Genomic DNA, 24,487 nt, shown 5'->3' with positions numbered 1-24,487 from the left:
CTAGGGTCACCTAGTGTGAGCCTCAAGACTGAGCAGGGATTACAACCCTCATTCCTCCCTGTTCTTGGCTCAACACTTTAACCACTACACCACACTTCCTCTCAAAAGAGGTCTGGTGTCTTTTATGCCTGCTTATGGGTTCCTGGAGGCCTGTGATTGGACAGACATTGGGCATTTCTCACGGCCTCCTCCTCCGCCCTTTTGCACTCTCCCCTCCAGTGCTGTGTGGTCCTCCCCCCACGGTGGAGAACGCCTTCCCCATCGGCAAGAAGCGAGAAAAGTACATCGTCCACGCCACGGTCCGCTACCAGTGCCAGGAAGGCTTCCTGCAGAGGCATGTGCCCACCATCAAATGCCACGTCAACGGGACGTGGGACAGGCCCAGAATCGTTTGCACAAAACGTGAGTCCCCAGGGAGGCGGCTCCGGGGGGGCATCGCGCATCCGACCTCAGGCTGTGTGTTCAGCATGGCTTTCTACCGCCTTTGTTTGTTTGAGGGTCCCCATCGCCATAGGCTTCTGGGACTCATAGAATTGTAGAGTTGGAAGGGACCCTGAGGGTCATCCAGTCTAACCCCCTGCAAGGCAGGAACCAGGGTTGGTGTGAACCTCAGGGTTTGTGGCACAAAATGGTGCAAAACAAGCTCAAAACTTTGGCACCGGTTTGGAGGGGATCCCAAATTTCAGGGTTTGTAGTTAATAAAACTCTTGGGCTTTGCCCAAGCTTGACTTGACCTGCTCAGAAGAGACTCTATTCATTACTTCTCATCCTCCATAAAGCCCCAGCAAGACTGAAGGGTGAGAGGCAGCTGTCTGGCCTCTGTTTCAGTCAGCAGCAGGAGAGAAAACATGTTGGCATCTTCCTTTACTTTGCAGGAAGGAGAGAAACTTAGATGGATCAGGCTCGGCCGGGGGCGGAGGGAAGGAAGGAAGGTTTTGCATTAGGAGTGCAACCTAGCAAAGCTTTGCAACTAAATCTCTTTTCCCACCCCCTTCGCCTTCCAGCCAGACGGTCCCACCGAATCCGCCGCCACCATCGCCGCCACCACAAGCACCACCAGCACAAATCCCGCAAGGACCGCAGGAAACACTCCAAGCAGCACCCAAAGCTGGACTGGACGGAGGAAGACGGGAACTACTTTTAATGACGGGCCTGGGAAAGAAAGCACAAGTTCCCAATTCCGCTTCCCCGCCCCATTCCCCCCACCTTGACCTTCCTCCCCCCCCCCCCACGGATGCAATGGGTTTGCGTGTGTGTGAGAGCGAGGAAAAGATGGGAATCGTTGATGCCCCCCACGTCTTCCTTCCCCTGTGGATAAATCTCTTCTGTCAGCCTTCTCGTCACAGGGGTGGCTGGCTGGCTGTCTGTCGGGTGCAAGTTTACAATGCCAGATGATGATTTGCACCTTTTCTAAGGATCTGCAGGGGTTGCAGAAAACAGGTTTTCTTGAGTTCAGGCTACCTGAGGCAGCTCCGCTGTGCAAACCTTTATTCTGTTGAAGGCAGTCTGTCAGCATCTTTCCCTCTTTCTCCCTCTTCCTCTCTCATCCACAGGTCTTTTTTACATCCACTTCTCTCTCTTTTCCTGACATCTGCTTCTCTCAAGCTCACTTTCTCTTTCTGAAAGCCTCTCCTCCCTCTCCAGGTGGCTACTGAGGAGGAGGAGGAGGAGGAGAGGCCCTTTATTACCCCAGCTAATCACCTGCAGGGAACTATCCCTTCCCTCCTTCACTACTTGCCCCTCCGCAGCAGCAGGGGGGTCAGAACCATCAGCCTGCCTTACAGGGCCATCGTCAGGGTTGCAGAGGAGGTGCTGCAAACATGCCTACCAAAGTGCTCTATCAAAGTTCATTTTGATAGCCTGCACAGGAAGAGGGGCTGGTCAGGATGGAGCCGACATTTACCCAGTCCCCCCAGGTTTTGTTGTTTGTTTGTTTGTTTGTTTGTTTACAGACTCTTTCCTGTTTTGACCTTTGGGTGTGACCCTCTTTTCCCCATCGTAAAATGATTTCCACAAATGTCACAATTGTGAGGTGTGGGTGTGGGTGTGTTTCCGGGGGGTGGGCAGGCGGGTAACTACATGGAAAGTGCTTTGTGCAACTATTAACCCTGCCGGGGCTCCATTTGCACTGAACACCCTGGGGGCTTCTCTGCTCTTTGACATCGTAGCTCACGGCCCTCTGTCTCATTCCATGCGGCCCTCGCTCAGTGCAGCCTGCAGAGATGGCATGGAGGGTGGGCAGGTGAGAGCATGATGCAACTGTGCTGTGCCACCCAGCCCACCCACTTGGGGGCCTGAAACTGACCCACACACTCCAAGGTGCTGCTGTGCTCCACCTCCATACCCTCCAACATTTCTCCAATGTAACGAGAGACGTCCTATTCTATATAATAATTTTATTTTTTCTACCCTGCCCATCGGACTGGCTTGCTCCAGCCACTCTGGGTGACTTCCAACAGATATAGAAACATAATAAAAATGAAACATGAACAAACTTCCCTATCCAGGGTTTTCTTCAGATGTCTTCTAAAGGTTGCATAGTTACTTATTTTATTGGCTTGGGAGTCGCATAACTCCAGACCCTCCAACATTTCTCCAGTGTAAATAGGGACGTCCTAAGGAAAAGCAGGACATTCTGGGATCAAATCAGAAACCAGGACGGCTTCTGTAAATCCAGGAATGTCCCTGGAAAATAGGAGCACTTGGAGGGTCTGCGAATGACCAGCGAGACCGATTCCCAGGGATGGCAGGAGGCGACCCAAGCAGCTCTCTTCCGCCACATGTGAAGTGAGTGCCCATGTCTGCAACAGAAAACAGCCTTCCATGCAAAAATTTAGAAAGGGAGTGGGTGGTGAAATGTGTTTGTGTGAGTGTGCACACGCACAAGAGAGTGTTGGGCGTGTGGCGGATGCATCCCTGATCTCTGCTGTTTCCTTGTTAACTGCAGTGTCTGGTATTCCTCTGTGTGTTTCCCCTTCTATGCCCCCTCCGCCTGTGGCATTCTCTCCCCCGCCCCCTGTGTGCAAAAAAAGGGGGGGAGGTGTGGGGTGGAATCCTTTGGCGGTCTCTGTACTGCTGGACATTTTAATAAATTTTTTTAACAGTTCCTAAGACCACTGTCTGTCTTTCTTCCTTTCGCTCCGGGGTTGAAGCTTGCAGAAACCTTGCTTACGGGTGGTGCACTACTCTGGGTTATGCGCCACCATGGCACATTTGCAGCATGCAATTCAAGCCAGTCTCTTGCTCCCCTTTAAATGAAGTTGTTGTAATCAGGTCTGAGTTAGTGGGGTTGACAATGCAGGTGTTTGTGTATGCTTGGTGCATCCTTCCTCAACAGGTGGCCCCTTTGACTGGTGCACAGAAATCCTGAAATTTTAAGATAGCAGGATGCAGAGGAAACGCTTCAAGTCAGACGGATGGTGCATTTGGCTTAGGGGTGTCCTCCACACTGACTGGGGTTTCAGGTGTGAGTTTACCTGGCTTACCTGTAGACGCCACAGGGGACTCTGGGTGCAAACTGGGTGCTCGCTCAGTGATCTGCTGTCCCTTTCCCCAAAGCCTGGCAGGCAGAGCTGTAGTTCTTCCCCATGATATATGCCAACCTCTCCTCCACCCTTTTCCTGCCTCTCCTAGTTCTGGGAGACAAGCAGGGAAGGGAGCTGGTTGCAGCAGGGGGGGACGACTCCCTGGCTTCTTCAGTTTCTTCTGCTTCCGTTTCTGAGTCTGGCACAGACTCTCCCCGCTCACTAAGCCCTGTTACCCCTTCAGCTTCTGCCACCTCCTTTTCCTGGTGGTCTCCCTCTCCTCCCTTGTCATCTCACCATCAGTCCCCAAGCTCTGAGCCGTCTTCCCTTGGTGGCTCCCCAGCTGCTGCCTCCCACCATTACTCAAAACAACAACAAACCTCTGGTTACGTGAAACATATTCAATAAACACACAAGACGTAACCGGCTGTACGTTTGAAAAAATAATATATACTATTCATTGTATTGAATCGTAGATTTCAACAGAAGTAGCTCATAAAGTTCAACGGAAAAAGTAGAAGACCCAGTGGATCAGTTCATTCTCTAATCAGTTTATGCATAAGGGCCGTATATGTGAAAGTGTCTCTTCCACCTGTCTGTTCATAGAGTCCAACAATCCACTTGAAAGGTTGTTGCAGTTCCACAGAATCGTTTTACAGAGTCTAAGACAAGGATTTCCAGAATATTAGCCTTGTTTCGCTGTCTTGGGCTTCATCAGCAGTACAAACTCATATGTGGTATCACAGGACAGTGGATCTTATAGCTACAGCAGCTACTACTATGCTATAAGATCCACTGTCCTGTGATATATATGATGATGACTACAAGAAGATCCAACCTATCCATTCTGAAGGAAATCAGCCCTGAGTGCTCACTGGAAGGACAGATCGTGAAGCTGAGGCTCCAATACTTTGGCCACCTCATGAGAAGAGAAGACTCCCTGGAAAAGACCCTGATGCTGGGAAAGATGGAGGGCACAAGGAGAAGGGGATGGCAGAGGACGAGATGGTGGGACAGTGTTCTCGAAGCTACCAGCATGAGTTTGACCAAACTGTGGGAGGCAGTGGAAGACAGGAGGGCCTGGCGTGCTCTTCTCCAGGGGGTCACGAAGAATCGGACATGACTAAACGACTAAACAACAACTACTGATGAAGCCAAAGACTGCGAAACAAGGCTTGTCTTACACTCTGTAAAAGGATTCTGTGGAACTGGGTCTTCTACTTTTTTCTTGCCATTACTCTGCATCCAGCCAATCTGTGCCTCTGGGACTCATCCAATGAAACTGGGAGGCTAAAGAGAACTAATATTTAACCTGCAGTGCAGAGTTGAATGGTGGAACTCACTTCTGCAGGAGGCCATTAGAAGAGGGCTGGGCAAATTCATGGAGAGTAAAGCTTATCAATGGCTTCTAGCCACAATGATTCCTTCCCTGCTTCAGCTTCCACCTCTGGTTCTGGCCAGCAGAAGTTTAGGGCCAGAGTATTTCTTCTCCCAGATGGGAGACAAGGTTCCTCAACTGCCCCTCACTTCCCTCCATAGCACGCGGAGAAACCACCTTCTTGACCGCTGGACCCCCTCTTGGTCTTGTCTGCTCCATCTGGCAGAGCCAATCTTTGCATGCCCCTGAATCACTGGGGGTTTGAGACCCATCAGCTCCCCTCACCTGGTTCAGCTGGCCAGTCAAGGTTGTTTCCTGGGATTGTGGCCGCTGTCACACACTGGCAGCTTCTAGGAGTCGCAAGTGAGAGCCGAGAACACAGAACTGACACCACCCTGCACAATTTTATTAACAGGTATGCAGTGTCGTCCATGTATACAATGCCTTACGCAGAGTAAACGTAAGCAAAAAGGACAATAAATTGTAGAACTGTAGAGTTAGAAAGGACCATCTATTATGGATGGAATAGTCATCTATTCCAACCCCCTATAACAGATAAATAGATAAAAAAACAAAATGACAGGAGCTGTGCTCCAAGGAGCCTACAGTCTCTCCCAACAAGCCACACATTGATGAACATGCGCTTCCAGTTTTCTAGATGACAACAGAAACTTGTAGGATTTGGTTGTTTGGGCAAAATGATCTCTGGAGGAGCACGGAGAGCGGAAATGGTAATGGGGGTGTGCCTCCCCCCCTTTCAGGTTGCAGGATGAAGAGAGAAAAGAAGCTCAGCGCGACTGCAATGCCCTTCAGTGCAACGCAATGCTGTCCAATTAACTGTGGCGCTCCCAAATACCATGCATAAAAGAAGAAATATTTGTCTTCATTTTGCAGTTTATAAGGGGGTGGGGAGCAGATCCCTCGCGACAGGCGGCTGCTGAATCCTCTGTGGCGACAAATCCCTGTGTGCCTCCTCCCTTTGCAAAAGGCAGGGGAGACCCCCCCCCACACACACACCTTGTAAAAGCTATAACTGAAGCGTTAATATAATAGCAAATTGCAAACAGCCAGGGCTTCTTGGAAAAGAAGACTCAAGCAGAGCGGGGGGCGGGCATCGTAAGTCATGGTTTGTGAGAAGCTGGGTGCAACTTGGACTCCCAGGGTTTCTGGAAGTCCGCAAAGAATCAACTGAATCTGGAACGGTCCTTCTCTTCTGGTTTTTCGGGACTCTTCGACCAGCAAATGCACGTTTCACAGCGGACTTGTTTCCTTCTCCAGAGGAAGGTCAAGGAAAAACCCTCCCAGTCCCTCAAGGCTGGAGATGCAAGGATTCGTATCCGTTCAAAGCCGACCTTGTTTACACCTGCAAAGGTTTCCACTTGCCTGCTCCCTCCTTGGCGGCCGCCTTGGACCCTCCACTGGTGGCACTTCTGTAGCAATAGACACCAAAGAGCTTGTATTTCTTGTTGGGGAAGCCCAGGTTGCGGACGCCAGGCTCGCGGCCCCCGCAGCGGGTTCTGGGGTTGACGATGGGGTAGCGGATGCTGCCGTCGCCCACCCAGCCAGCCTCACACTTGTCCAAGAGCTGGATCTTCCAGGCAGCGTAGAGCTGGCCGACTTTGGCCACGGCGCCTCCGTTCTTCTTGCACGCCTGGACGGCTTCCGGGAAGCTCAGCTTGCGGTAGGTCTTGAGGAAGTAGACTTTGCCTGGGAGGGAGAAGAGGGGAAGAGGCAATGTGGCGCAGTGGTTAAAGCAGAGATTCCCAAGTTGAGTGGTGTTGGGATGCAAATAGATGCCAGCAGAGGATATATTGATTGGATATTATCCTTTCTTGCATCTCTGAGTTCACAGAGTGCCATTCCTTTGCATCTTAGAATTACAGTGGTACCTCGGGTTAAGAACTTAATTCATTCCGGAGGTCCGTTTTTAACCTGAAACTGTTCTTAACCTGAAGCACCACTTTAGCTAATGGGGCCTCCCACTGTCGCTACACTGCCGGAGCACAATTTCTGTTCTCATCCTGAAGCAAAGTTCTTAACCCGAGGTACTATTTCTGGGTTAGCGGAGTCTGTAACCTGAAGCGTATATAACCTGAAGCGTCTGTAACCCAAGGTACCACTGTATTTAAGATTACTTAATCCAAATCTATTTAGATCTAGTTTTGTAATCTAGTAATCTAAATCTACTTAGATTACTTAAAATTAACCTTTTAGATGAGCAATTCAGGATCATAGAATCATAGAGTTGCAAGGGACCTCCAAGCCCTTTAAAGCCCTATGGGGCCTAGGACCCATGTACCTATGGCAGTGTTTCCCAACCACTGTTCCGCGGCACACTAGTGTGCCGCGAGATGTTGCCTGGTGTGCCGTGGGAAAAATGAAAAAATTTGAAAGATTTTTTTTTTTTAAGTCAAATTTTCGATTGGGGCGCCGTCACTAGATGACCCCTGGGGTTCCCTCCCTCCCTCCTGCTCTGCGCCTCCCTCCTCCTCCTCCTCCGGGGAGGCCCTTCCTGGCTCTCGGCCAAGGCTTGGCGGCTGCCACTCACTCGCTCGCCCACCCGTCCCTCCATCCCTGCACCCGGCCTCTCCCCCTCCGTCCCCGGCGCGGGGGCTGCCGGGATCCGTAGTCCCCTCGCCCTTGGGCTCCGCGCCCGCGCGGGGTGCGCAAACTACGTTTCCCAGCGTGGCCTGGCGGGCTGGGCGTTTTGTTTGAAGCGCTCTTCTCCCGGCCATGGAATGAGCGCAGCGGTGGCGGCCGGGCGGGCAGGGGCTCTTCCGCGCAGACCCCGCGCAGCCTGCCTGCGCCCCCGCGGAGATTGGGCGGCAGGATGGAGCCCGGGGATCCCCGCGGAGGCGGAGCGGCGGAGGCGGAGGCTGCCCCCCAGGTAGGGCTGCGTCGGGGGGGGTGGGTTATTTTTGCAATGCTGCATCCGCGCCGGAGGGGACGCATCAGACCGCGGGGAGACCCCTTGGCGGGCGTGCAAGGCAATGCATGCGTGCAGGCGTTGCATGGAGTGCAGTGCAATGCAATGACAACGCGGCGCCCTGCATGCATGCATGCAACTTCCACCGGCGCTCCGGACTTGGCAGGTGAGGGGGGTCCCTAGTGGGCGGCAGAGAGAGCCGGGAGGGCGAAGGGGAGCCGGGGGGGGAGCAGCGCTGCTCCCCAAGCCGAGCCCGGGGGGAAACTTCGGCGTCGTTGCGCCGGGTGTTGGAAGCGGAGGCTGGCGGGGGCCCCTCACCTGCAAAACCTGGTCGCCTCTCATATATTTCGTGCATTGCATTCATCGCCCGCTTTCTCCTCCAAGGAGCTCCCGGGGGCGCGCGTGGTTCTCCCCGTGTTATCCTCGCAACAACAGCCCTGCGAGTGGGTCAGGCGAGTGGCCCAAGGGAGCACCCAGGGATTGTCCTGGCTAGGTGGGGTGATTTGAACCCTGCTCTCTGCCTGGTCTTCGTCCTCATTTAGCCCCCACATGTGCATGACTGTGCATGACTGAGGTTTTCCCCCCTCGTCTTGGCTATGGTGTGAGTCTGTGCTGTTAATTAATGGGGTTCTGCCTTCGGAGAAGATGAGCCAGCCCTCAAGGAGGTGATTATGTAATTTGCTAGCAATTCATGTCCCTCCCGGCGTGACGCTGCGCGCTGACGTCACAGGGCTGTAATGGTGGTGTGCCTCGAGATTTTTTTCATGAAACAAGTGTGCCTTTGCCCAAAAAAGGTTGGGAAACACTGACCTATGGGACCGCCTCTCCTGGTCTGCCCCGCGGAGGACCTTAAGGTCCACAAATGACAACATTTCGGAAGTCGCAAGGTGGTTAGATTGGTCTCAACTAGGGCCAGTGCCTTTTCAGTACTGGCCCCGACTTGGTGGAACACTCTGTCCCAAGAGACTAGGGCCTTGCGGGACGTGACATCTTTCCGCAGGGCCTGCAAGACGCAGCTGTTCCGCCTGGCCTTTGGTTTGGACTCAGTCTGACCCTTATGTTTCCCTCCCCTTATGGTCTTGATCTATGGGCTACTATTAAAATGAGGCTGCATTTTAAATTATATTTTAACCTGTATTTCAAATTGGGTTTTTTGTTTTGTTTTTACTGGTGTTAGCTGCCCTGAGCCCGGCTCTGGCCAGGGAGGGCGGGGTATAAATAAAATGTTGTTGTTGTTGTTGTTGTTGTTGTTGTTGTTGTTGTTGTTGTTGTTGTTGTTACTACTACTACTACTACTACTACTACTAGTCCTCTAGTCCAATGCAGGAATCTCAGCTAAAGCATCCCTGACAGATGGCCATCCAACCTCTGCTTAAAAACCTCCAAGGAAAGGAGAGGCCCCTTGTTAAAGGGGTGTAACATGGGGATTAGCAGCTAATAAAAGTTAATAAAAGCTCTTTTGTTCAGAGCTTCCATCTTGTTCCACCTGGTGGCAGGTGGGAGTCCTGTCGTGACAGTCTTCAATCAAGACCAAGCCTACTGGCTGCTGTTTTGCTCTGGTATTCCTGGCTGGTCTCCTTGTTTTTTGTCCATGGGAGCCCTCAGATTTCTCCGTTAACACATTTCACGGTCAAACAGCTCTTACGATCAGAAAGTTTTTTTTCCATATATTTAGTCAGAATCTCCTTTCTTTTAACTTTAAAGCAGACTGGGTTCTCCTGATATTTCCCCTTTTTGTCCCCCTTAAAACAATAATCACACAAACTGTCTTTCAAAAGGTAAAAAAAAAAAAGAGAGCATTTACTCACTTGGAATACTTGTCAGAGAGAAACTGATACAGCAACTTGCTTCCGGCAGGCTTAAAATGGTAATTCAGTGACAAAGACATACTTAAAGGTAAAGGTAAAGGGACCCCTGACCATTAGGTCCAGTCATGGCTGACTCTGGGGTTGCGGCGCTCATCTCGCTTTACTGGCCAAGGGAGCCGGCGTTTGTCCACAGTTTTTCCGGGTCATGTGGCCAGCATGACCAAGTCGCTTCTGGCGAACCAGAGCAGCACACGGAAACGCCATTTACCTTCCTGCCAGAGTGGTACCTATTTATCTACTTGCACTTTGACGTTCTTTCGAACTGCTAGGTTGGCAGGAGCAGGGACCGAGCAACGGGAGCTCACCCCATCGCGGGGATTCGAACCGCCGACCTTCTGATCGGCAAGTCCTAGGCTCTGTGGTTTAACCCACAGTGCCACCCGCGTCCTTAAAATGTAGTCTGGAGCTCAGATTTAGCAGGTGTTCTCACTTTCCTGGCAGAGCAGAAAGGGCTCGTTTCAGTGCTGCAAAGCAGGGGTTTGACTTCACCCCCGGAGGTGCACTCCATTGTGTCTCCAGACGGATGGATGCCAACAACAAGCAGGAGAAAAACCTTAGTGCCCACCAGTCATAGAGTTGGAAGGGACCCTGAGGGTCATCTGGCCCAACCCCCTGCAAGGCGGGAAACTTTCCCCCCCTGTGGGGCTCAAACCCACGACCTGAGATTAAGAGTCTCATGCTCTACCAGCTGAGCTATCGGGGTTCGCTTCCTAGATCCCCTTTCCCCCTTAAAAAAACAAAAGCCACACACATGTGTGGGATATATCTTGACCATGGGTAGGCAAACTAAGGCCTGGAGGCCGGATCTGGCCCAATCGCCTTCTAAATCCGCCCACGGATGGTCCAGGAATCAGCCTGTTTTTACATGAGTAGAATGTGTGCTTTTATTTAAAATGCACCTCTGGGTTATTTGTGGGGCATAGGAATTCGTTCATCCCCCCCCAAAAAAAATATATAGTTCAGCCCCCCACAAGGTCTGAGGGACCTGAAAAAGTTTGCTGACCCCTGATCTTGACTCTTCCCATCATCCCCACAAAAAAAACCCCTCCGTTTTTACGCTGCCAAGCCCAATGAGAGGAGAATTAAACACCTGCCTTCAGGAAGATGGATGAGGCAGCAAAAGGCACTCCATTTCCGAGTTGATCCAGGGCTATTTATCCTGGCCCTGATTACACAAATGAAGCCCCCCTCCTGCCAACTCCCCCCCCCCCGCAGACCCTCCCAGCAAAGAGTAATTTACGCCTTTGGACAAATCCCTGCAGGCTCATCCATCATGCTGAGCTGAATTACTGCCTCCTTGCCTGGTCCTGGGGGACGCGGAAAAGGCCAGCAATCGGTTAAATGTTGCTCTGAGATTTTTTCGGAGGGTGCGAGGAGGAGCGAGGAAGCCTGGAAGTTTATAAAATGATGCATGGCTCGAAGAAAGCAGACTGGGGAAATGTGTCCCCCCCCTCTCTCCTGACACTGGGCAGGAAGAGTCCTTTGACAGGGGGACGAATGATCATGGGGGGAGTTTTAAGCAGAGGTTGCTTGGGCACCTAAGCAGGGATCCTTTAGCTTCAAGTCCCGCATTGCAGGGGGTTGGGCTAGATGACCTTTGGGGGGCCCTCCGACTCTACCGTTTTCTGATTCTAGAACTTTGGGCAGCCAGGCGCCCCCTCACCGTTCAGATTGGAAGTGAAGCAGAAGGCGTCGTAGCGCTCGTCGTCCTTGTGGCGGTAGCCGTAGTTGCGCACCCCGACGGGGGTCTCCTTCCTCCCGCACTCGTCCCGCGGCTTGGAGATGGGGTACTGCACCGAGCCGTCCTGCAGCCAGCCGGCGTTGCACCAGTCCATGCCCTCCAGCCAGGCTTCGTGGAGCTGGTCGTAGGAAGCCAGGATCCCGTCCTGCTCCAGGCACGCCTGCTGGGCGTCGTGGAAGTTCAGGCTGTAGCGCCCCAGGCGGGGGTGGTAAGGGAAGATCACCCCTAAAGAGAAGCAGAGGAGGAGGGAAAACAGACCTCGAGAGCAGATCAGGGCCTTCCGGGCATTCTTGGACTGCGGCCCCCATCGTCACCCTGACTGCTTGTTGCGGGAATTTACAATATAGGTTGGGGGGGGGGGTTGCCCCTCCAGCAGATATCACGCACATGCAGCCCACTACCAAAACCAGCACCATCACTTTTGTGACTTTTGTGATTTGTCCCCACAAAACACTACATCACAGTTTCTTCCTATCTATTCAAAGGGCCTCAGCTGCACAATACCAAATGTAAGAATTCACTGACAAATGTATCTATGTCCTGGCTCACTGGGAAAACTTCAGAAATTCATATAGACATGTGAGCTCAGCTCCTCAGCAGCCCCTCTGCCTGAGTGATAATCCCTGGCATCCTGATACCTGAGTGCCAGACAGGTAGCCAGTCCAGAAATAACAAACCCAGATGAAGACAAAAGGGTGGAATTAACTTGGCTGGGAAACAGGGAAATGTAAATTTCTTTTTTGTTTCGCTTGATGGGTGTTTGGTGGAGGGCAAGGGGAACCATGGGGCAGGGTCCAGGGTGCTCAGATTACTGCCTCCAGACCTCCCCTTTCATGATGTAACCGTGATGTAGTTTTGGGGGGGTGTAACATGGGGATTAGCAGCTAATAAAAGTATGGGGGCTCTTTTGTTCAGGGCTTCCATCTTGTTCCACCTTGTGGCAGGTGGGAGTCCTGTCGCGACAGTCTTCAATCAAGACCAAGCCTACTGGCTGCTGTTTTGCTCTGGTATTCTTAGCTGGTGTCCTTGTTTTTTGTCCAAAGGAGCCCTCAGATTTCTCTGTTAACGCTGCTGAAGCATGCTGGTTCCCCCTCCCTGATCAAAGGATTCTCAGGAGGGAATAGTATTGGCTTGCTAGCAGCGCATGTGAAAAGGACCGAGGGGTCTTGGTGGACCACAAGATGAACATGACTCAACAGTGTGATGCAGCAGCAAAAAAGGCTAATGCTATTCGAGGCTGCATCAACAGAAGTCTAGCGTCCAGGTCAAGGGAAGTAAATAGCAGTACTCCATTCTGCCTTGGCCAGACCACACCCGGAGTCCTGTGTCCAGTTCTGGACACCACAATTGAAAAAGGATGTTGACCAGCTGGAATGCCTCTTCTGTACGGGAGAATCTGCAGCCAAATCACAAACACACGATTGCTAGAGAGTCGCAAACAGACGCTTTTCCATTTTGAGCAGGACTATGGACTTCTGTGGCGCTGTGGGATAAACCACTGAGCCTAGGACTTGCCGATCAGAAGGTCGGCAGTTCGAATCCCCACGACGGGGTGAGCTCCCGTTGCTCGGTCCCTGCTCCTGCCAACCAAGCAGTTCGAAAGCACATCAAAGTGAAAGTAGATAAATAAGTACCACTCCGGCGGGAAGGTAAACGGCGTTTCCGTGCGCTTCTCTGGTTCGCCAGAAGCGGCTTAGTCCTGCTGGCCACATGACCCGGAAGCTGTACGCTGGCTCCCTTCAGCCAATAAAGCGAGATGAGTGCCGCAACCCCAGAGTCGGCCACGACTGGACCTAATGGTCAGGGGTCCCTTTACCTTTTTATGGACTTCTGCAAATTTTTAGGATCCTTTCCTGATTTTCATCTCTGCATCTGTTGAACCCTGTCAGGCTTTTTGATGCGAGTAAACCTTCTATTTTTCTTGTTTACTGAGAATGATTGCCTTGTTAAGAGTGTCAGGGACCGCTTGGATGTAGAGGGATGGTGGGAGGAACCAGCTAGGGAGCTACTGAGAGCAGAAGGATCCGCCTGGGGGGTGGTGGTGGGACAACGATGAGTGGTCAGAGGGAGAAGACTGGGAGGGGGAGATGTCGGAAGCTGAAGGGGCAAAGGGCTTAGCGGGCTGGGAGAGTCTGTGGCAGAGAGCAGTCTAGACTCAGAGGCAGAAGCTGAAGCAGGAGAGGAGGGAGGCCAAGAGGCAGAGATGGCGAAGAGTCACAGGTGTCTCCCCCTCCCTGCTTGTCTCCCAGGGCCTGGAGAGGTATGAAAAGTGCAGAGGAGAGGTTGGCTGCATTCAGGCACAAGCGCCAATTACTTGGGGGCTGGGGACCAGGAGAGTCATAGAATCCTAGAGTTGGAATAGACCCCAAGGGCCATGGAGTCCAACCCCCTGCCAAGCAGGAAACACCATCAGAGCACTCCTGACATATGGTTGTCAAGCCTCTGCTTAAAGACCTCCAAAGCAGGAGACTCCACCACACTCCTTGGCAGCAAATTCCACTGTCCAACAGCTCTTACTGTCAGGAAGTTCTTCCTAATGTTTAGGTGGAATCTTCTTTCTTGTAGTTTGGATCCATTGCTCCGTGTCCGCTTCTCTGGAGCAGCAGAAAACAACCTTTCTCCCTCCTCTATGTGACATCCTTTTATATATTTGAACATGGCTATCATATCACCCCTTAACCTCCTCTTCTCCAGGCTAAACATGCCCAGCTCCCTTAGCCGTTCCTCATAAGGCATCGTTTCCAGGCCTTTGACCATTTTGGTTGCCCTCCTCTGGACACGTTCCAGTTTGTCAGTGTCCTTCTTGAATTGTGGTGCCCAGAACTGGACACAGTACTCCAGGTGTGGTCTGACCAGAGCAGAATACAGTGGCACTATTACTTCCCTTGATCTAGATGCTATACTCCTATTGATGCAGCCCAGAATTGCATTGGCTTTTTTAGCTGCCGCGTCACACTGTTGGCTCATGTCAAGTTTGTGGTCAACCAAGACTCCTAGATCCTTTTCATATGTACTGCTCTCAAGCCAGGTGTCCCCCATCTTGTATTTGTGCCTCTCATTTTTTTTGCCCAAGTGCAATACTTTACATTTCTCCCTGTTAAAGTTCATCTTGTTTGTTTGGGCCCAGTTCTCTAATCTGTCAAGGTCGTTTTGAAGTGTGATCCTATCCTCTGGGGTGTTAGCCACCCCTCCCAGTTCCTCCCAGTTTGGTGTCATCTGCAAATTTGATCAGGATGCCCTTGAGTCCATCATCCAAGTCGTTGATAAAGATGTTGAATAAGACCGGGCCCAAGACAGAACCCTGTGGCACCCCACTAGTCACTCTTCTCCAGGATGAAGAGGAACCATTGATGAGGAAGGGCCATAGATGTCTGTGGGGAGGTGGGGATTGTCAGCAACAGATTTCCATGGAGGAAGACGAAAGGGAATGAGCTGCTCTGCTCATTATGCCTGACACTCTACCAAGTCTGTGGAAACCACATTTTTGCAAGATATTCAGTGATTAACTAATTGAGACCAGTTGCTCCAACCACTTTCGCCTCTGGCTCTGCCCGCTGCTATGAGATTTGGTCCCCAGAAGATCCTCATTGAGAAAATGCGGCCCTTGGGTTAAAAAGGCACCCCAACCCCACAGGAATGCATGATGAAAGACAGCTAGTAGCCTCCGTTTGCAGCTCCCACCCTCACGGAGAGCATGCAGGGTCCTGTCTCCCCCCCCCCCTCAATTTCCTTCTCCTCTTCCCTCCGCCTCCCTTGCTTGAGAGTCTCTGGGGTGCTTTATTGCTGCTTTTATTGACTTTCATTGTCGCTGCAGGTTTCGGTGTCAGAAGCTAATAAAAACCAGGAAGAATGATAGCAGCTGGTGGATTCGTAAAACATCCCAACAAGAGAGAGAATTGGGTTGCTTTCCTGCCGCGAGGTGGGGTGAATTATAGCATTGAGGGTATTGTAGTATTCCAGCTTTCCTTCTCTCTCTCTCTCTCTCTCTCTCTCTCTCTCTCTCTCTCTCCCCCAACTTATTTGGCTATGAAGATCCTGAACAGGAAAGAGATTCTCCTTTTGGAGGGGCTCCCTCCACTCTTTCTGGCTTGAAGGAGGCAAAGGTGGATAGATGAGAATTTCAGAGATGTTCCAGCCTCCCCAGTATCCTGCCTCTGACAGTGGTCAGCCGGGGGCCTCTAGGAAATGGATAAGGAGGAGGGGTAAAGGCAACAGCTGCTCCCCTCACCCCGCCAGACCCTCCAAGGAGGTGGGCTGCCTGCGGACAAGGAGGATCCATTCTTATCTCCTGTGAGAGTGCAAGAAGAGTCAGCCTAGATAGCTCATTTGGTTAGAGGGTGGTGTTGATAATGCCAAGGCATTGCAGGGGGTTGGACTAGATGATCCTCATGGTCTCCTCCGAATCTACAATTCTGTGGTTCTGAGTCTTGCTGGATCAGGCTGCTACGTCATAGAAGAGGCATTCCCTGGCCATGCTGATAGAGGACAGAATGATAACAACTTAGGAGAGGCATTCCCACACCACTTTCACACAAATATAAGATGGGGGACACGTGGCTTCCTAGTGGTACCTGTGGAATGGATCTGGGGGGTCTTGGCAGACCATGAGCTGAACATGAGCCAAAAGGGTGATGCAGCAGCAAAAACAGCTAATGCTGTTTGACAGAAGTCTAGTGTCCAGATCAAGGGAAGTAAAAGTACCACTCTATTCTGCCCTGGTCAGACCACACCTGGAGTCCTGTGTCCAATTCTGGGCACCACAATTTAAGTAAGAAAGATGTTGACAAGCTGGAAGGTGTGCAGAGGAGGGAGACCAAGACGATCAAGGGTGTGGAAACCAAGCCTGATGAGGAACGGTTGAAGGAGCTGGAGAAGAGGAGACTAAGAGGAGATATGAGAGCCACCTTCCAATATCTGAAGGATTGTCACATGAAAGAGGGAACGAGCTTGTTTTCTCCTGCTCTGGACTCGAACCCATGACTTCAAGTTACAAGAAAGGAGATTCCGATTCAACACCAGGAGGAACTTTCTGGTGTCAAGAGCTGTTTGGCAGTGGAACGGTTTCCCTTGGGAGGTTGTGGGCTCTCCTTCCTTGGAGGTTTTTAAGCAGAGGTTGGACTGTCATCTGTCAGGGATATTTTAGCTGAAATTCCTGAATTGCAGGGGGTTGGACTAGATGACCCTCATGGTCCCTTCCAGCTCTACAATCTAGGATTCTATTATCTCCCATTAGTTTCCTCCTACAGCCGGTGGGCCCCACACCACCCAACCCGCCCGTCTCCCCTCACCTTCCAAGTCCAGGTTCACCATCCCAGCATCGTCCTCCAGCTCATTGGTCACCTCGCATTCGTAGCGCCCGTAGTCCTGGAGAGTCACGTTCCGGATGATGAGGGAGGCGTCCCCAGAGCCGTCCTCCTGCAGCGCCGTGCGGCCCCTGTAGCTCCCGAAAGCCCTGCGCTCCACGCCCATCGCCACAAAGACGTCCTCAAAGGACATGGGCTCCACCAGCTTGGTCCACTTCAGGCGGATCTCGTCTGGGTCGTGGGCCGAGACATCGTAGTGGAAACGGCAGGGCAGGATGATGGTGCCACCCCGGTGGGTGACCACTTTCCCCGGCGCCGTCTGCACCACGACGGCACCACTGTCATCCTCTGCAAGCAGAAAAGAGAAGGGTTTTGTTGGGTGTTTTTTTAAGCATCCCGGGTTTCGAACCCAGGACAGGTGGATGCAAGATGGGGCTGTGAGCTGCGTCATACTGAAACTGGGTTAATATGTGGGGATTTTCAACAGATTTGGGATCTCCCCCTCCCCTTAAGAAAAAGCAGTAATGAATAAATAAAAATGATAATGCACTTAATCATTTACAAATCATCTGCTTGTTTACAGAATTTCTGCCCCAGTTTTCTGCAGGTTAGTCAAACACATCTTGCAATGAAATAATACATGGGAGTGACAATAGATGTTTTAAAAACAGCAAGTCATAGAATCATAGAATTGTAGAGATGGAAGGAACCCCCAAGGGGAATTGCAGCTGAACGGAATAGGAATACAGTCGTACCTTGTTTCTCAAACCTAATCTATTTTGGAAGTTCGTTCAACTTCCGAAAACGTTCGAAAACCAAGGCACGGCTTCCGATTGGCTGCAGGAGCTTCCTGCCCTCAAGTGGAAGCCGCGTTGGACATTCAGCATCGAAAAGCGGAACACTTGCTTCCAGGTTTTCGGCATTCGGGAGCCAAAACATACGAGTACCAAGGCGTTTGAGAAGCAAGGTACGACTACTCCACAAGCCCCATGATTGGCAGGCGAAACAAAAAGTCTGGGTTAGAATCATAGGATCGTCAAGTTGGAAGGGACCCTGAGGGTCATCTAGTCCAACCCCCAGCATTGCAGGACTATGCAGCTGTCCCAAAAGGGGATCGAACCTGCAACCTTGGCATTATCAGCACCACAATCTACCCAACTGAGCTATCCAAGGTTAGCTGATCCAGGTTAGGGATGGGCAAATATGTCAATTTATGGAGCCACGCCCACTCTCCCCAGGCCACGCCCCCTCTCACAGACCACACCCCTCTCCCCAGGCCACGCCCTGAAAAGCCCAGAGAGATCACTGTCCCCTTCAACTCTATTTCCTTTTCGAGGGAGAGTAGCGTAACCGCCTTCACTGCTTTACAAACAAGGAAGTGTGTGCGGAGCCTTTGTGGGCACCAGAGGAAGACCTCGAGGGCACCCCTGTGCCCCCAGGCACCACCTTGGCAACTGCTGAACCGGGGTTAACTGTACAAGGCCAAAGTGCTTTGGCGCCTATTGCATGAATCTGCTGGGCAGCTCAGCGAATGCAATGCCAGGGGAGAGGGGGCTGAGCTTCTGAATCACGTATGTGCCACGCACCTGAGACATGCACGACTTTCTTCCGTCCTTTCTGAGGAGCCGCGAGCCGGAAGCAGAGGATCAAGACGGCAAGGTGGAGGCAGGTGCCGGTCACAGCCCTCGAAGGGAGCATCTGGAGAGGAAGGAAGAGGCGGATGATGGGCAAGGAGCCTGGGCTTGTAGAACCAACTCTGGAGTCCGCAAACAAGGCGGCTGAGCTCTGGGCTGGAACACTGGTCCCTACATTGAAGCCTGAACTGTCATGGGGGCCCCTTGGCAATGAGGTCTTCTTCAGTGGGGTTGCTCCAAGACAGATCAGCACAATTTTGTGAAAAACATTAAGTACTACATCTCAGATTTTGATTAAAATTGCTGGACTGGATGATCTCAAGGTCACCGGTGTGCAAACAAAGTTCCTATGCTTTATAGTTTTCAAGTTTGGGATGAAAATTAGGGAAACGTTACATACATGCATCAAAGTCCCAAAAATCTTAAGCAATGTGGACTAAAGTTGCTTTTGGGGACCCCCTCTGGGATTAGGAGCCCTGAAGCTGAAACTTCATTAGTTTCGTAGCAGATCCATCCCTGGGCTGGCAGGAGACTGCCAGAGTTTTCAGAGGCACCTCAAGAGAATAAAACAGTCTGCCAGGGGCCTATCTAGTCTGGGGGTTGGACTAGATGACCCTTGAGGTTCCTTCCAACTCTGGCAGCCCTTTCTTCAGAGGCACACGGCCTGCAACCTTTACTCTTTTGCAGAGTCCCTCCTTGGCTGCAGGACGTCCAAGCTCCAGTCTGCAGCATCTCCCAGGGAGCCGTTGCCCGTTAGCATAGATTTATAACACTGAAAGATTGGAAATCTAAATATAATATAAGCAGTTTTACAGACATTTGTTCCTTTTCACTAGATGCTCTTGTTATTTTTATTAGATGTCCCCTTTCGTGGCTGTAAGTTTTTAAAATTGCTTTTAACGTTGCTGCAACCCACCCTGGGACCCTAGGGAGGAGGTTTTCTTAAAATTATTATCATTTTAATAAAGTAACATTTATTCAAAAGTGACAATACAGCTTTGTCCACAGTTATAATATCACAAAATGATCACTCCAATCCTCAACCCCACGTCACTCTGTCATGTGGGCTTGCTGAATGCCCACTACTACCAAAGTGGTTTGCTAGACATTTTCTCATATATATATATATATATATATATATATATATATATATATATGCAGGTTTTGGTGTCTTCGGGTGTCTTCCCGTGTAAGAGTTGGGGTGTCTAGGCGACGTTTCGACGAGGTCTCACTCGTCATCTTCAGGCTGGTGCTTTCGGCTTCTTGTTACTGGAACAGAGCAGGATCTCAGTGTTTGAGTTCCTATAAATACTGTTGAGGGGGTGTGGTGTATAGCCTCCAACGTTCTGGGCAGAGAGGAAGTTCCCAGGTTAGTGTGCCTTTTCTTCTTTTGTTCCTTAATTACTTGAGGGATATCTTGAGTGATTTCTTGAGTGATATTCTGAGTACCACTTAGGTGGGTCATTAAGTGTGGATTAGTTGCTAAAGCTTTCGTGTCTTGACCTCTTGAGCTTGTGAAGAGTTTTTCTGAGAAGATGGCTGTACTGCACTTAGTTGTGCTCTGGCTTGGCTTCGTGTATAGGGGCGAGCTGTGGTTTTGTGCCCTGTGCCAGCCAGATCTGTGTAGGGATTGCAGGGGGGTGCAGCATCCGGAGGTGCCACTATGGTTTGGCTACTGGATGGTGTCTGTAATTTATCTGTGGAGAGGGTCTGGGTTTGGGTCTGGTGTGGTTGATTGGTGATGGCGTTCTGTGTGCCTCTGGTTCTGGTGTCGGTTTTTGTGGGGAGGGCTAATTTCCAGATGTCTGGCAGGCGGGACGTGTCGTCACGCTTGTTCATGTTGTGAGGGTGTTTCTCTATCTCGATGGCTTCCATGATTATTCTCTTGTGGTGATGTTCCATGTTAAAGAGCAATTTGGAATCTGCAAAATTAATTTCGTGTCCTGTTTCTTTCATGTGTTGGAAAAGAGAGGAAGTTTTTTCTTCCCGCCTGCCAGACATCTGGAAATTAGCCCTCCCCACAAAAACCGACACCAGAACCAGAGGCACACAGAACGCCATCACCAATCAACCACACCAGACCCAAACCCAGACCCTCTCCACAGATAAATTACAGACACCATCCAGTAGCCAAACCATAGTGGCACCTCCGGATGCTGCACCCCCCTGCAATCCCTACACAGATCTGGCTGGCACAGGGCACAAAACCACAGCTCGCCCCTATACACGAAGCCAAGCCAGAGCACAACTAAGTGCAGTACAGCCATCTTCTCAGAAAAACTCTTCACAAGCTCAAGAGGTCAAGACACGAAAGCTTTAGCAACTAATCCACACTTAATGACCCACCTAAGTGGTACTCAGAATATCACTCAAGAAATCACTCAAGATATCCCTCAAGTAATTAAGGAACAAAAGAAGAAAAGGCACACTAACCTGGGAACTTCCTCTCTGCCCAGAACGTTGGAGGCTATACACCACACCCCCTCAACAGTATTTATAGGAACTCAAACACTGAGATCCTGCTCTGTTCCAGTAACAAGAAGCCGAAAGCACCAGCCTGAAGATGACGAGTGAGACCTCGTCGAAACGTCGCCTAGACACCCCAACTCTTACACGGGAAGACACCCGAAGACACCAAAACCTGCATTCCTGTACCCGTGAAAATCTACGAAAGCATATATATATATATATATATCATATCAGTTCCAACAATCATTTAATATAACTTCTTATCTTATACAGTATTTTAGACTTCTGTCAACCACCTCTGAAGATTTTCCATTCTTTATCACTTGTTCTGCATTTCTTAATTTCTCTATTACTTTTACTTGTCCTTAACTAATAATTCTTTTCAAAGTCTTCCTCGCAATATTTCACAAAGTCCTCCTTACAGAACTTCTTGCAGTCCTACTAGTGCGATCTGTTTGTCACAATTGCTTTTCAAATAGTTCAAATATTTACTCCAGTCCTCTAAGAATCTCTGGTCCTGCAGGTTTCGAATCCTTCCTGTTAATTTATCTAATTCTGCATAGTCCATTAATTTCATTTGCCATTCTTCTTTCATCGGCAATTCTTCTTGTTTCCATTTTTGTGCCAATAACATTCTTGCTGCTGTTTTTTTTTAAATAAATATTTATTAAGGTTTTTACAATGTTACAAAATGAAAAAGAGAAAAGAAAAAATACAAAATAAAAATAGTTAAAAACAATTCAAATTTTTCATCACTTATCTTTCATTTACTTGTTTCCCGGACCTCCTCATACCTCCCCTTTTTGTATTCCAGTTCAATTTATTAGTTCAGCAATTCCTTTCCCTCCTTATTTTATCCTGATCTTTAATCTTGATATATTGTAACCTAAATTTACCTGTTAAGAATCCAATTTTTTCATATTCTTTTATACCATTACAGCTAGAAACCCCTTAACTTCAATCCAACATCATTCTAACATTCATTAATTTTACAATATTTCTATAAATAGTCTTTAAATTTCTTCCAATCTTCTTCCACCGACTCTTCTCCCTGGTCCCGGATTCTGCCAGTCATTTCGACATTCTTGCTGCTGTTGCTGCATATAAAAACAAGTTATAATCCTGTCTGCTAATATCCTCCGGTTTGCTAGAGCACCACGCTCTAGCCAACTAAGCTATCCCCCCAGGTGGGTGGGAATAAATTTAATAGAATTATAGAAGTGGAAGGGACCACGAGGGTCATCCAGTCTGACCCCCTGCAATGCAGGACTCCTTTGCCCAACATGGGGCTCGAACCCGCAAACCTGAGATTAAGAGTCTCTTGCTCTACAAACTCTGCTCGGCAGAAAAGGTCCTATGGTTTCTTGGCAATGTAAACACTTCGGTGACTCTTAATGTTGCCTTTTGCTTTGGCAGCCAAAAAGATCAGAAAGAAGACAATATAGCCGTGAACTGTAAGGGAGACGCACAGATCTAAATAGAGGTCATTCTTTGTGGTGCGACACCCCTTTTGCTTGCATTTATTTTTGATTGAGATTTGTCTGGCCAATGGCTAGGACAATAAAGTTATTTGGATTGGATTGGACTGAGCTATCCATCATGGGCATAATAATAATAATAATAATAATAATAATAATAATAATAATACAATACTAAGCAAGACTGGCCTGATTAAGTATAAGCCACCTTCCAGAGTCACTGTTTAAATCCAGAACAATGAGGACTGAGACCTTGACTTCATTTTTAAAAGGTGGAGCAAAGGTACTGTCCCCAGCATATCCAGGTGAGACAGATATATATATCTAAATATATATCTATATATATCTAAGCCTATAAAACAACTTCCTACATCCTTTGGCGTTAGATTGCAGGTAAGCAGCAGGGGGCCTCAGGGGGGTGGAGTTTGCTTGTTAAAGACCCAGGTTGCAGATGATACTGAAGTCTCTGGCAGCCAGGCAAGACTTTGCTCAAGAGACGAGAAATAATTCTGTCCTGCCTAACCCATATAAAGAAACATCCTTTCCTCACAAGGACACAAAGCAGAAGGGATTTACAAAATTCTCCTGACCTCCTGTTGTGACCAACTAATTATTATTATTATTATTATTATTATTATTATTATTATTATTCCATCCCTTTAAGAAGCAGGGTCAGGAAGGAAGATTCCAAACCCTGATCTCTGAGAAAAGGATAAATTATCAGTTTCTATGCTCCCTTCAAGATGTGGCAAAAGCAGTCTTTTAAAAAGGCCATTTTCAGAACTAACCCCCCCCCCGCCCCCATTCAGCCAGGGATACAGTTTCCTTTCCACTACATCCGATAGAACGCCTTGCAGAAATAAAGCAAACAAAATTCATTTAAAAAGTGGTACCCAACTCAGCCAGGAGAAAGGATGCCCTATCTATGAACATCTCTGAGCATCCCACAGAGCCCTCCTAAAATGCTTAAAATTTGGCGAGAGAAGAGTCTTCTTTTAAACAAACAAACAAACAAACAAACAAACAAACAAGCAGTTTTCCAAATTAAGTGCCCCCCACTTCTAGGATATAAGTGGTCACTTTCTGCATGGGGGGGTTGATCTCTCTCCTCCCCTGCATCTATCCGACACAAACCCCTTTTTTGCAAAGATGTGGCTCATCTTCCTCCTACAGAGCTCTGCATTCCTGCAAAAAAAGTGGTACCCAAGTCAGCCAGTAAAATGATTCTCTCTCTCTCTCTCTCTGGATCCTGCAGCAAAACCCCAAATGAGCCAGCAATGCATTTCATCAAGGTGAAATGTGGGGCAGGTAGGGGGGGGGGACGGACCCGGGGATGGAACCTGATTTTAAAAATAAAAAGGACAACCCTGCAGGAAAAAAAAGAGGACTCACTGTTTCTCCTTGAGAAGAGGGACGTCCCAGGGCAAAAAGAGAAATCTCAGAAGCTCAGCCGAAGTTGAGATGGAGATGATGCAGGAGAAGGGGGGGGGCGCTGAGAGAGAAAGAGGATTCCCGCCCCACCCACCCCGAGTGCCTTGAGTTTCCCCCCACCTTTCAACCTCCTTCCTTGTCCTCTATTTCCCAACCCCAGTTCATCAGCATAATGCTGACGGTATTGCAGGCTCCTCGGTTTTGTCAAATCTTAGTCAGCAGACTTCTATGGGGGAGAAAAGGAGAGAGAGGAGGAGAGAGGGAAAGAAGGAGGGAGAGAAGTTTTGCAGAAGGACAACTGCATTAGGGGACAGCCTGCAATGAGGGCAGAAGAAAGGAGGGTTTGGGATAAAAATGGGGTGGGGGGGGAGAGAGAGAGAGAGAGAGAGAGAGAGAGAGAGAGAGAGAGAGAGAGAGAGAGAGAGAGATGTTTTAAAGGGGAACCTGCAAACCTATTGGGTGCTTTTCTCCAAAGCAGCCTCAAAGCTGGGGGACTCCAGCCAAGTACACAAGCGTAGACGCCACAGCACAGCACACCAGTGCCAATTTTGGGGATTTTCCCAGTGTGTTCTTTTTCTGCTGCTTCCTCTTTTTCTGGTAATTTTTTTAAAAAAATTACAATGTAAAACAGAGGAAATAGTCATAACTGGGGGGGGGGGTTAAGTAGGAACTCGAGGAAACTGAGTTCCCTTACCTTTTTAAAAATTATGTAATTTCTTTTTTTGGTCTGGGGGG

At 49.6% G+C, this 24,487-nt stretch overlaps 2 protein-coding genes across 3 annotated transcripts in view; one reads left to right on the top strand and one right to left on the bottom strand.

Annotated features, from left to right (window-relative positions):
- The window catches only part of NCAN (neurocan), a 60,225-nt gene extending 57,119 nt beyond the window's left edge, over window positions 1-3,106 (top strand). Inside the window, exons 14-15 of the mRNA XM_083483614.1 lie at window positions 220-402; window positions 1,005-3,106. Of these exons, the coding sequence (XP_083339740.1) occupies window positions 220-402; window positions 1,005-1,144 (323 nt within the window). The 3' untranslated portion in view covers window positions 1,145-3,106. The remainder of the gene's footprint in view (window positions 1-219; window positions 403-1,004) is intronic.
- A 2,181-nt stretch (window positions 3,107-5,287) lies between these two features.
- Window positions 5,288-24,117, bottom strand: HAPLN4 (hyaluronan and proteoglycan link protein 4). Of its 2 annotated transcripts, none has more exons than XM_083484063.1 (5): window positions 23,714-24,117; window positions 18,327-18,438; window positions 16,726-17,088; window positions 11,360-11,662; window positions 5,288-6,609 (listed from the first exon to the last, which is right to left on the bottom strand). In XM_083484063.1, the coding sequence occupies exons 2-5, from the start codon at window positions 18,436-18,438 to the stop codon at window positions 6,260-6,262; spliced, it is 1,128 nt and encodes a 375-aa protein (XP_083340189.1). In that variant the 5' UTR covers window positions 23,714-24,117; the 3' UTR covers window positions 5,288-6,259. The 2 variants fall into 2 exon arrangements, with proteins under 2 accessions (XP_083340189.1, XP_083340190.1); XM_083484064.1 differs by lacking the exon at window positions 23,714-24,117 and adding an exon at window positions 21,115-21,487.
- Between the last annotated feature and the right edge of the window lie 370 nt (window positions 24,118-24,487).

Source organism: Podarcis liolepis (genome assembly GCF_965112155.1).
Source record: "Podarcis liolepis genome assembly, chromosome: 18".
Taxonomy (NCBI): domain Eukaryota; kingdom Metazoa; phylum Chordata; class Lepidosauria; order Squamata; family Lacertidae; genus Podarcis; species Podarcis liolepis.
Note: the sequence above shows the minus strand (reverse complement) of the source record. Positions and strands in the feature narration are given on the sequence as shown.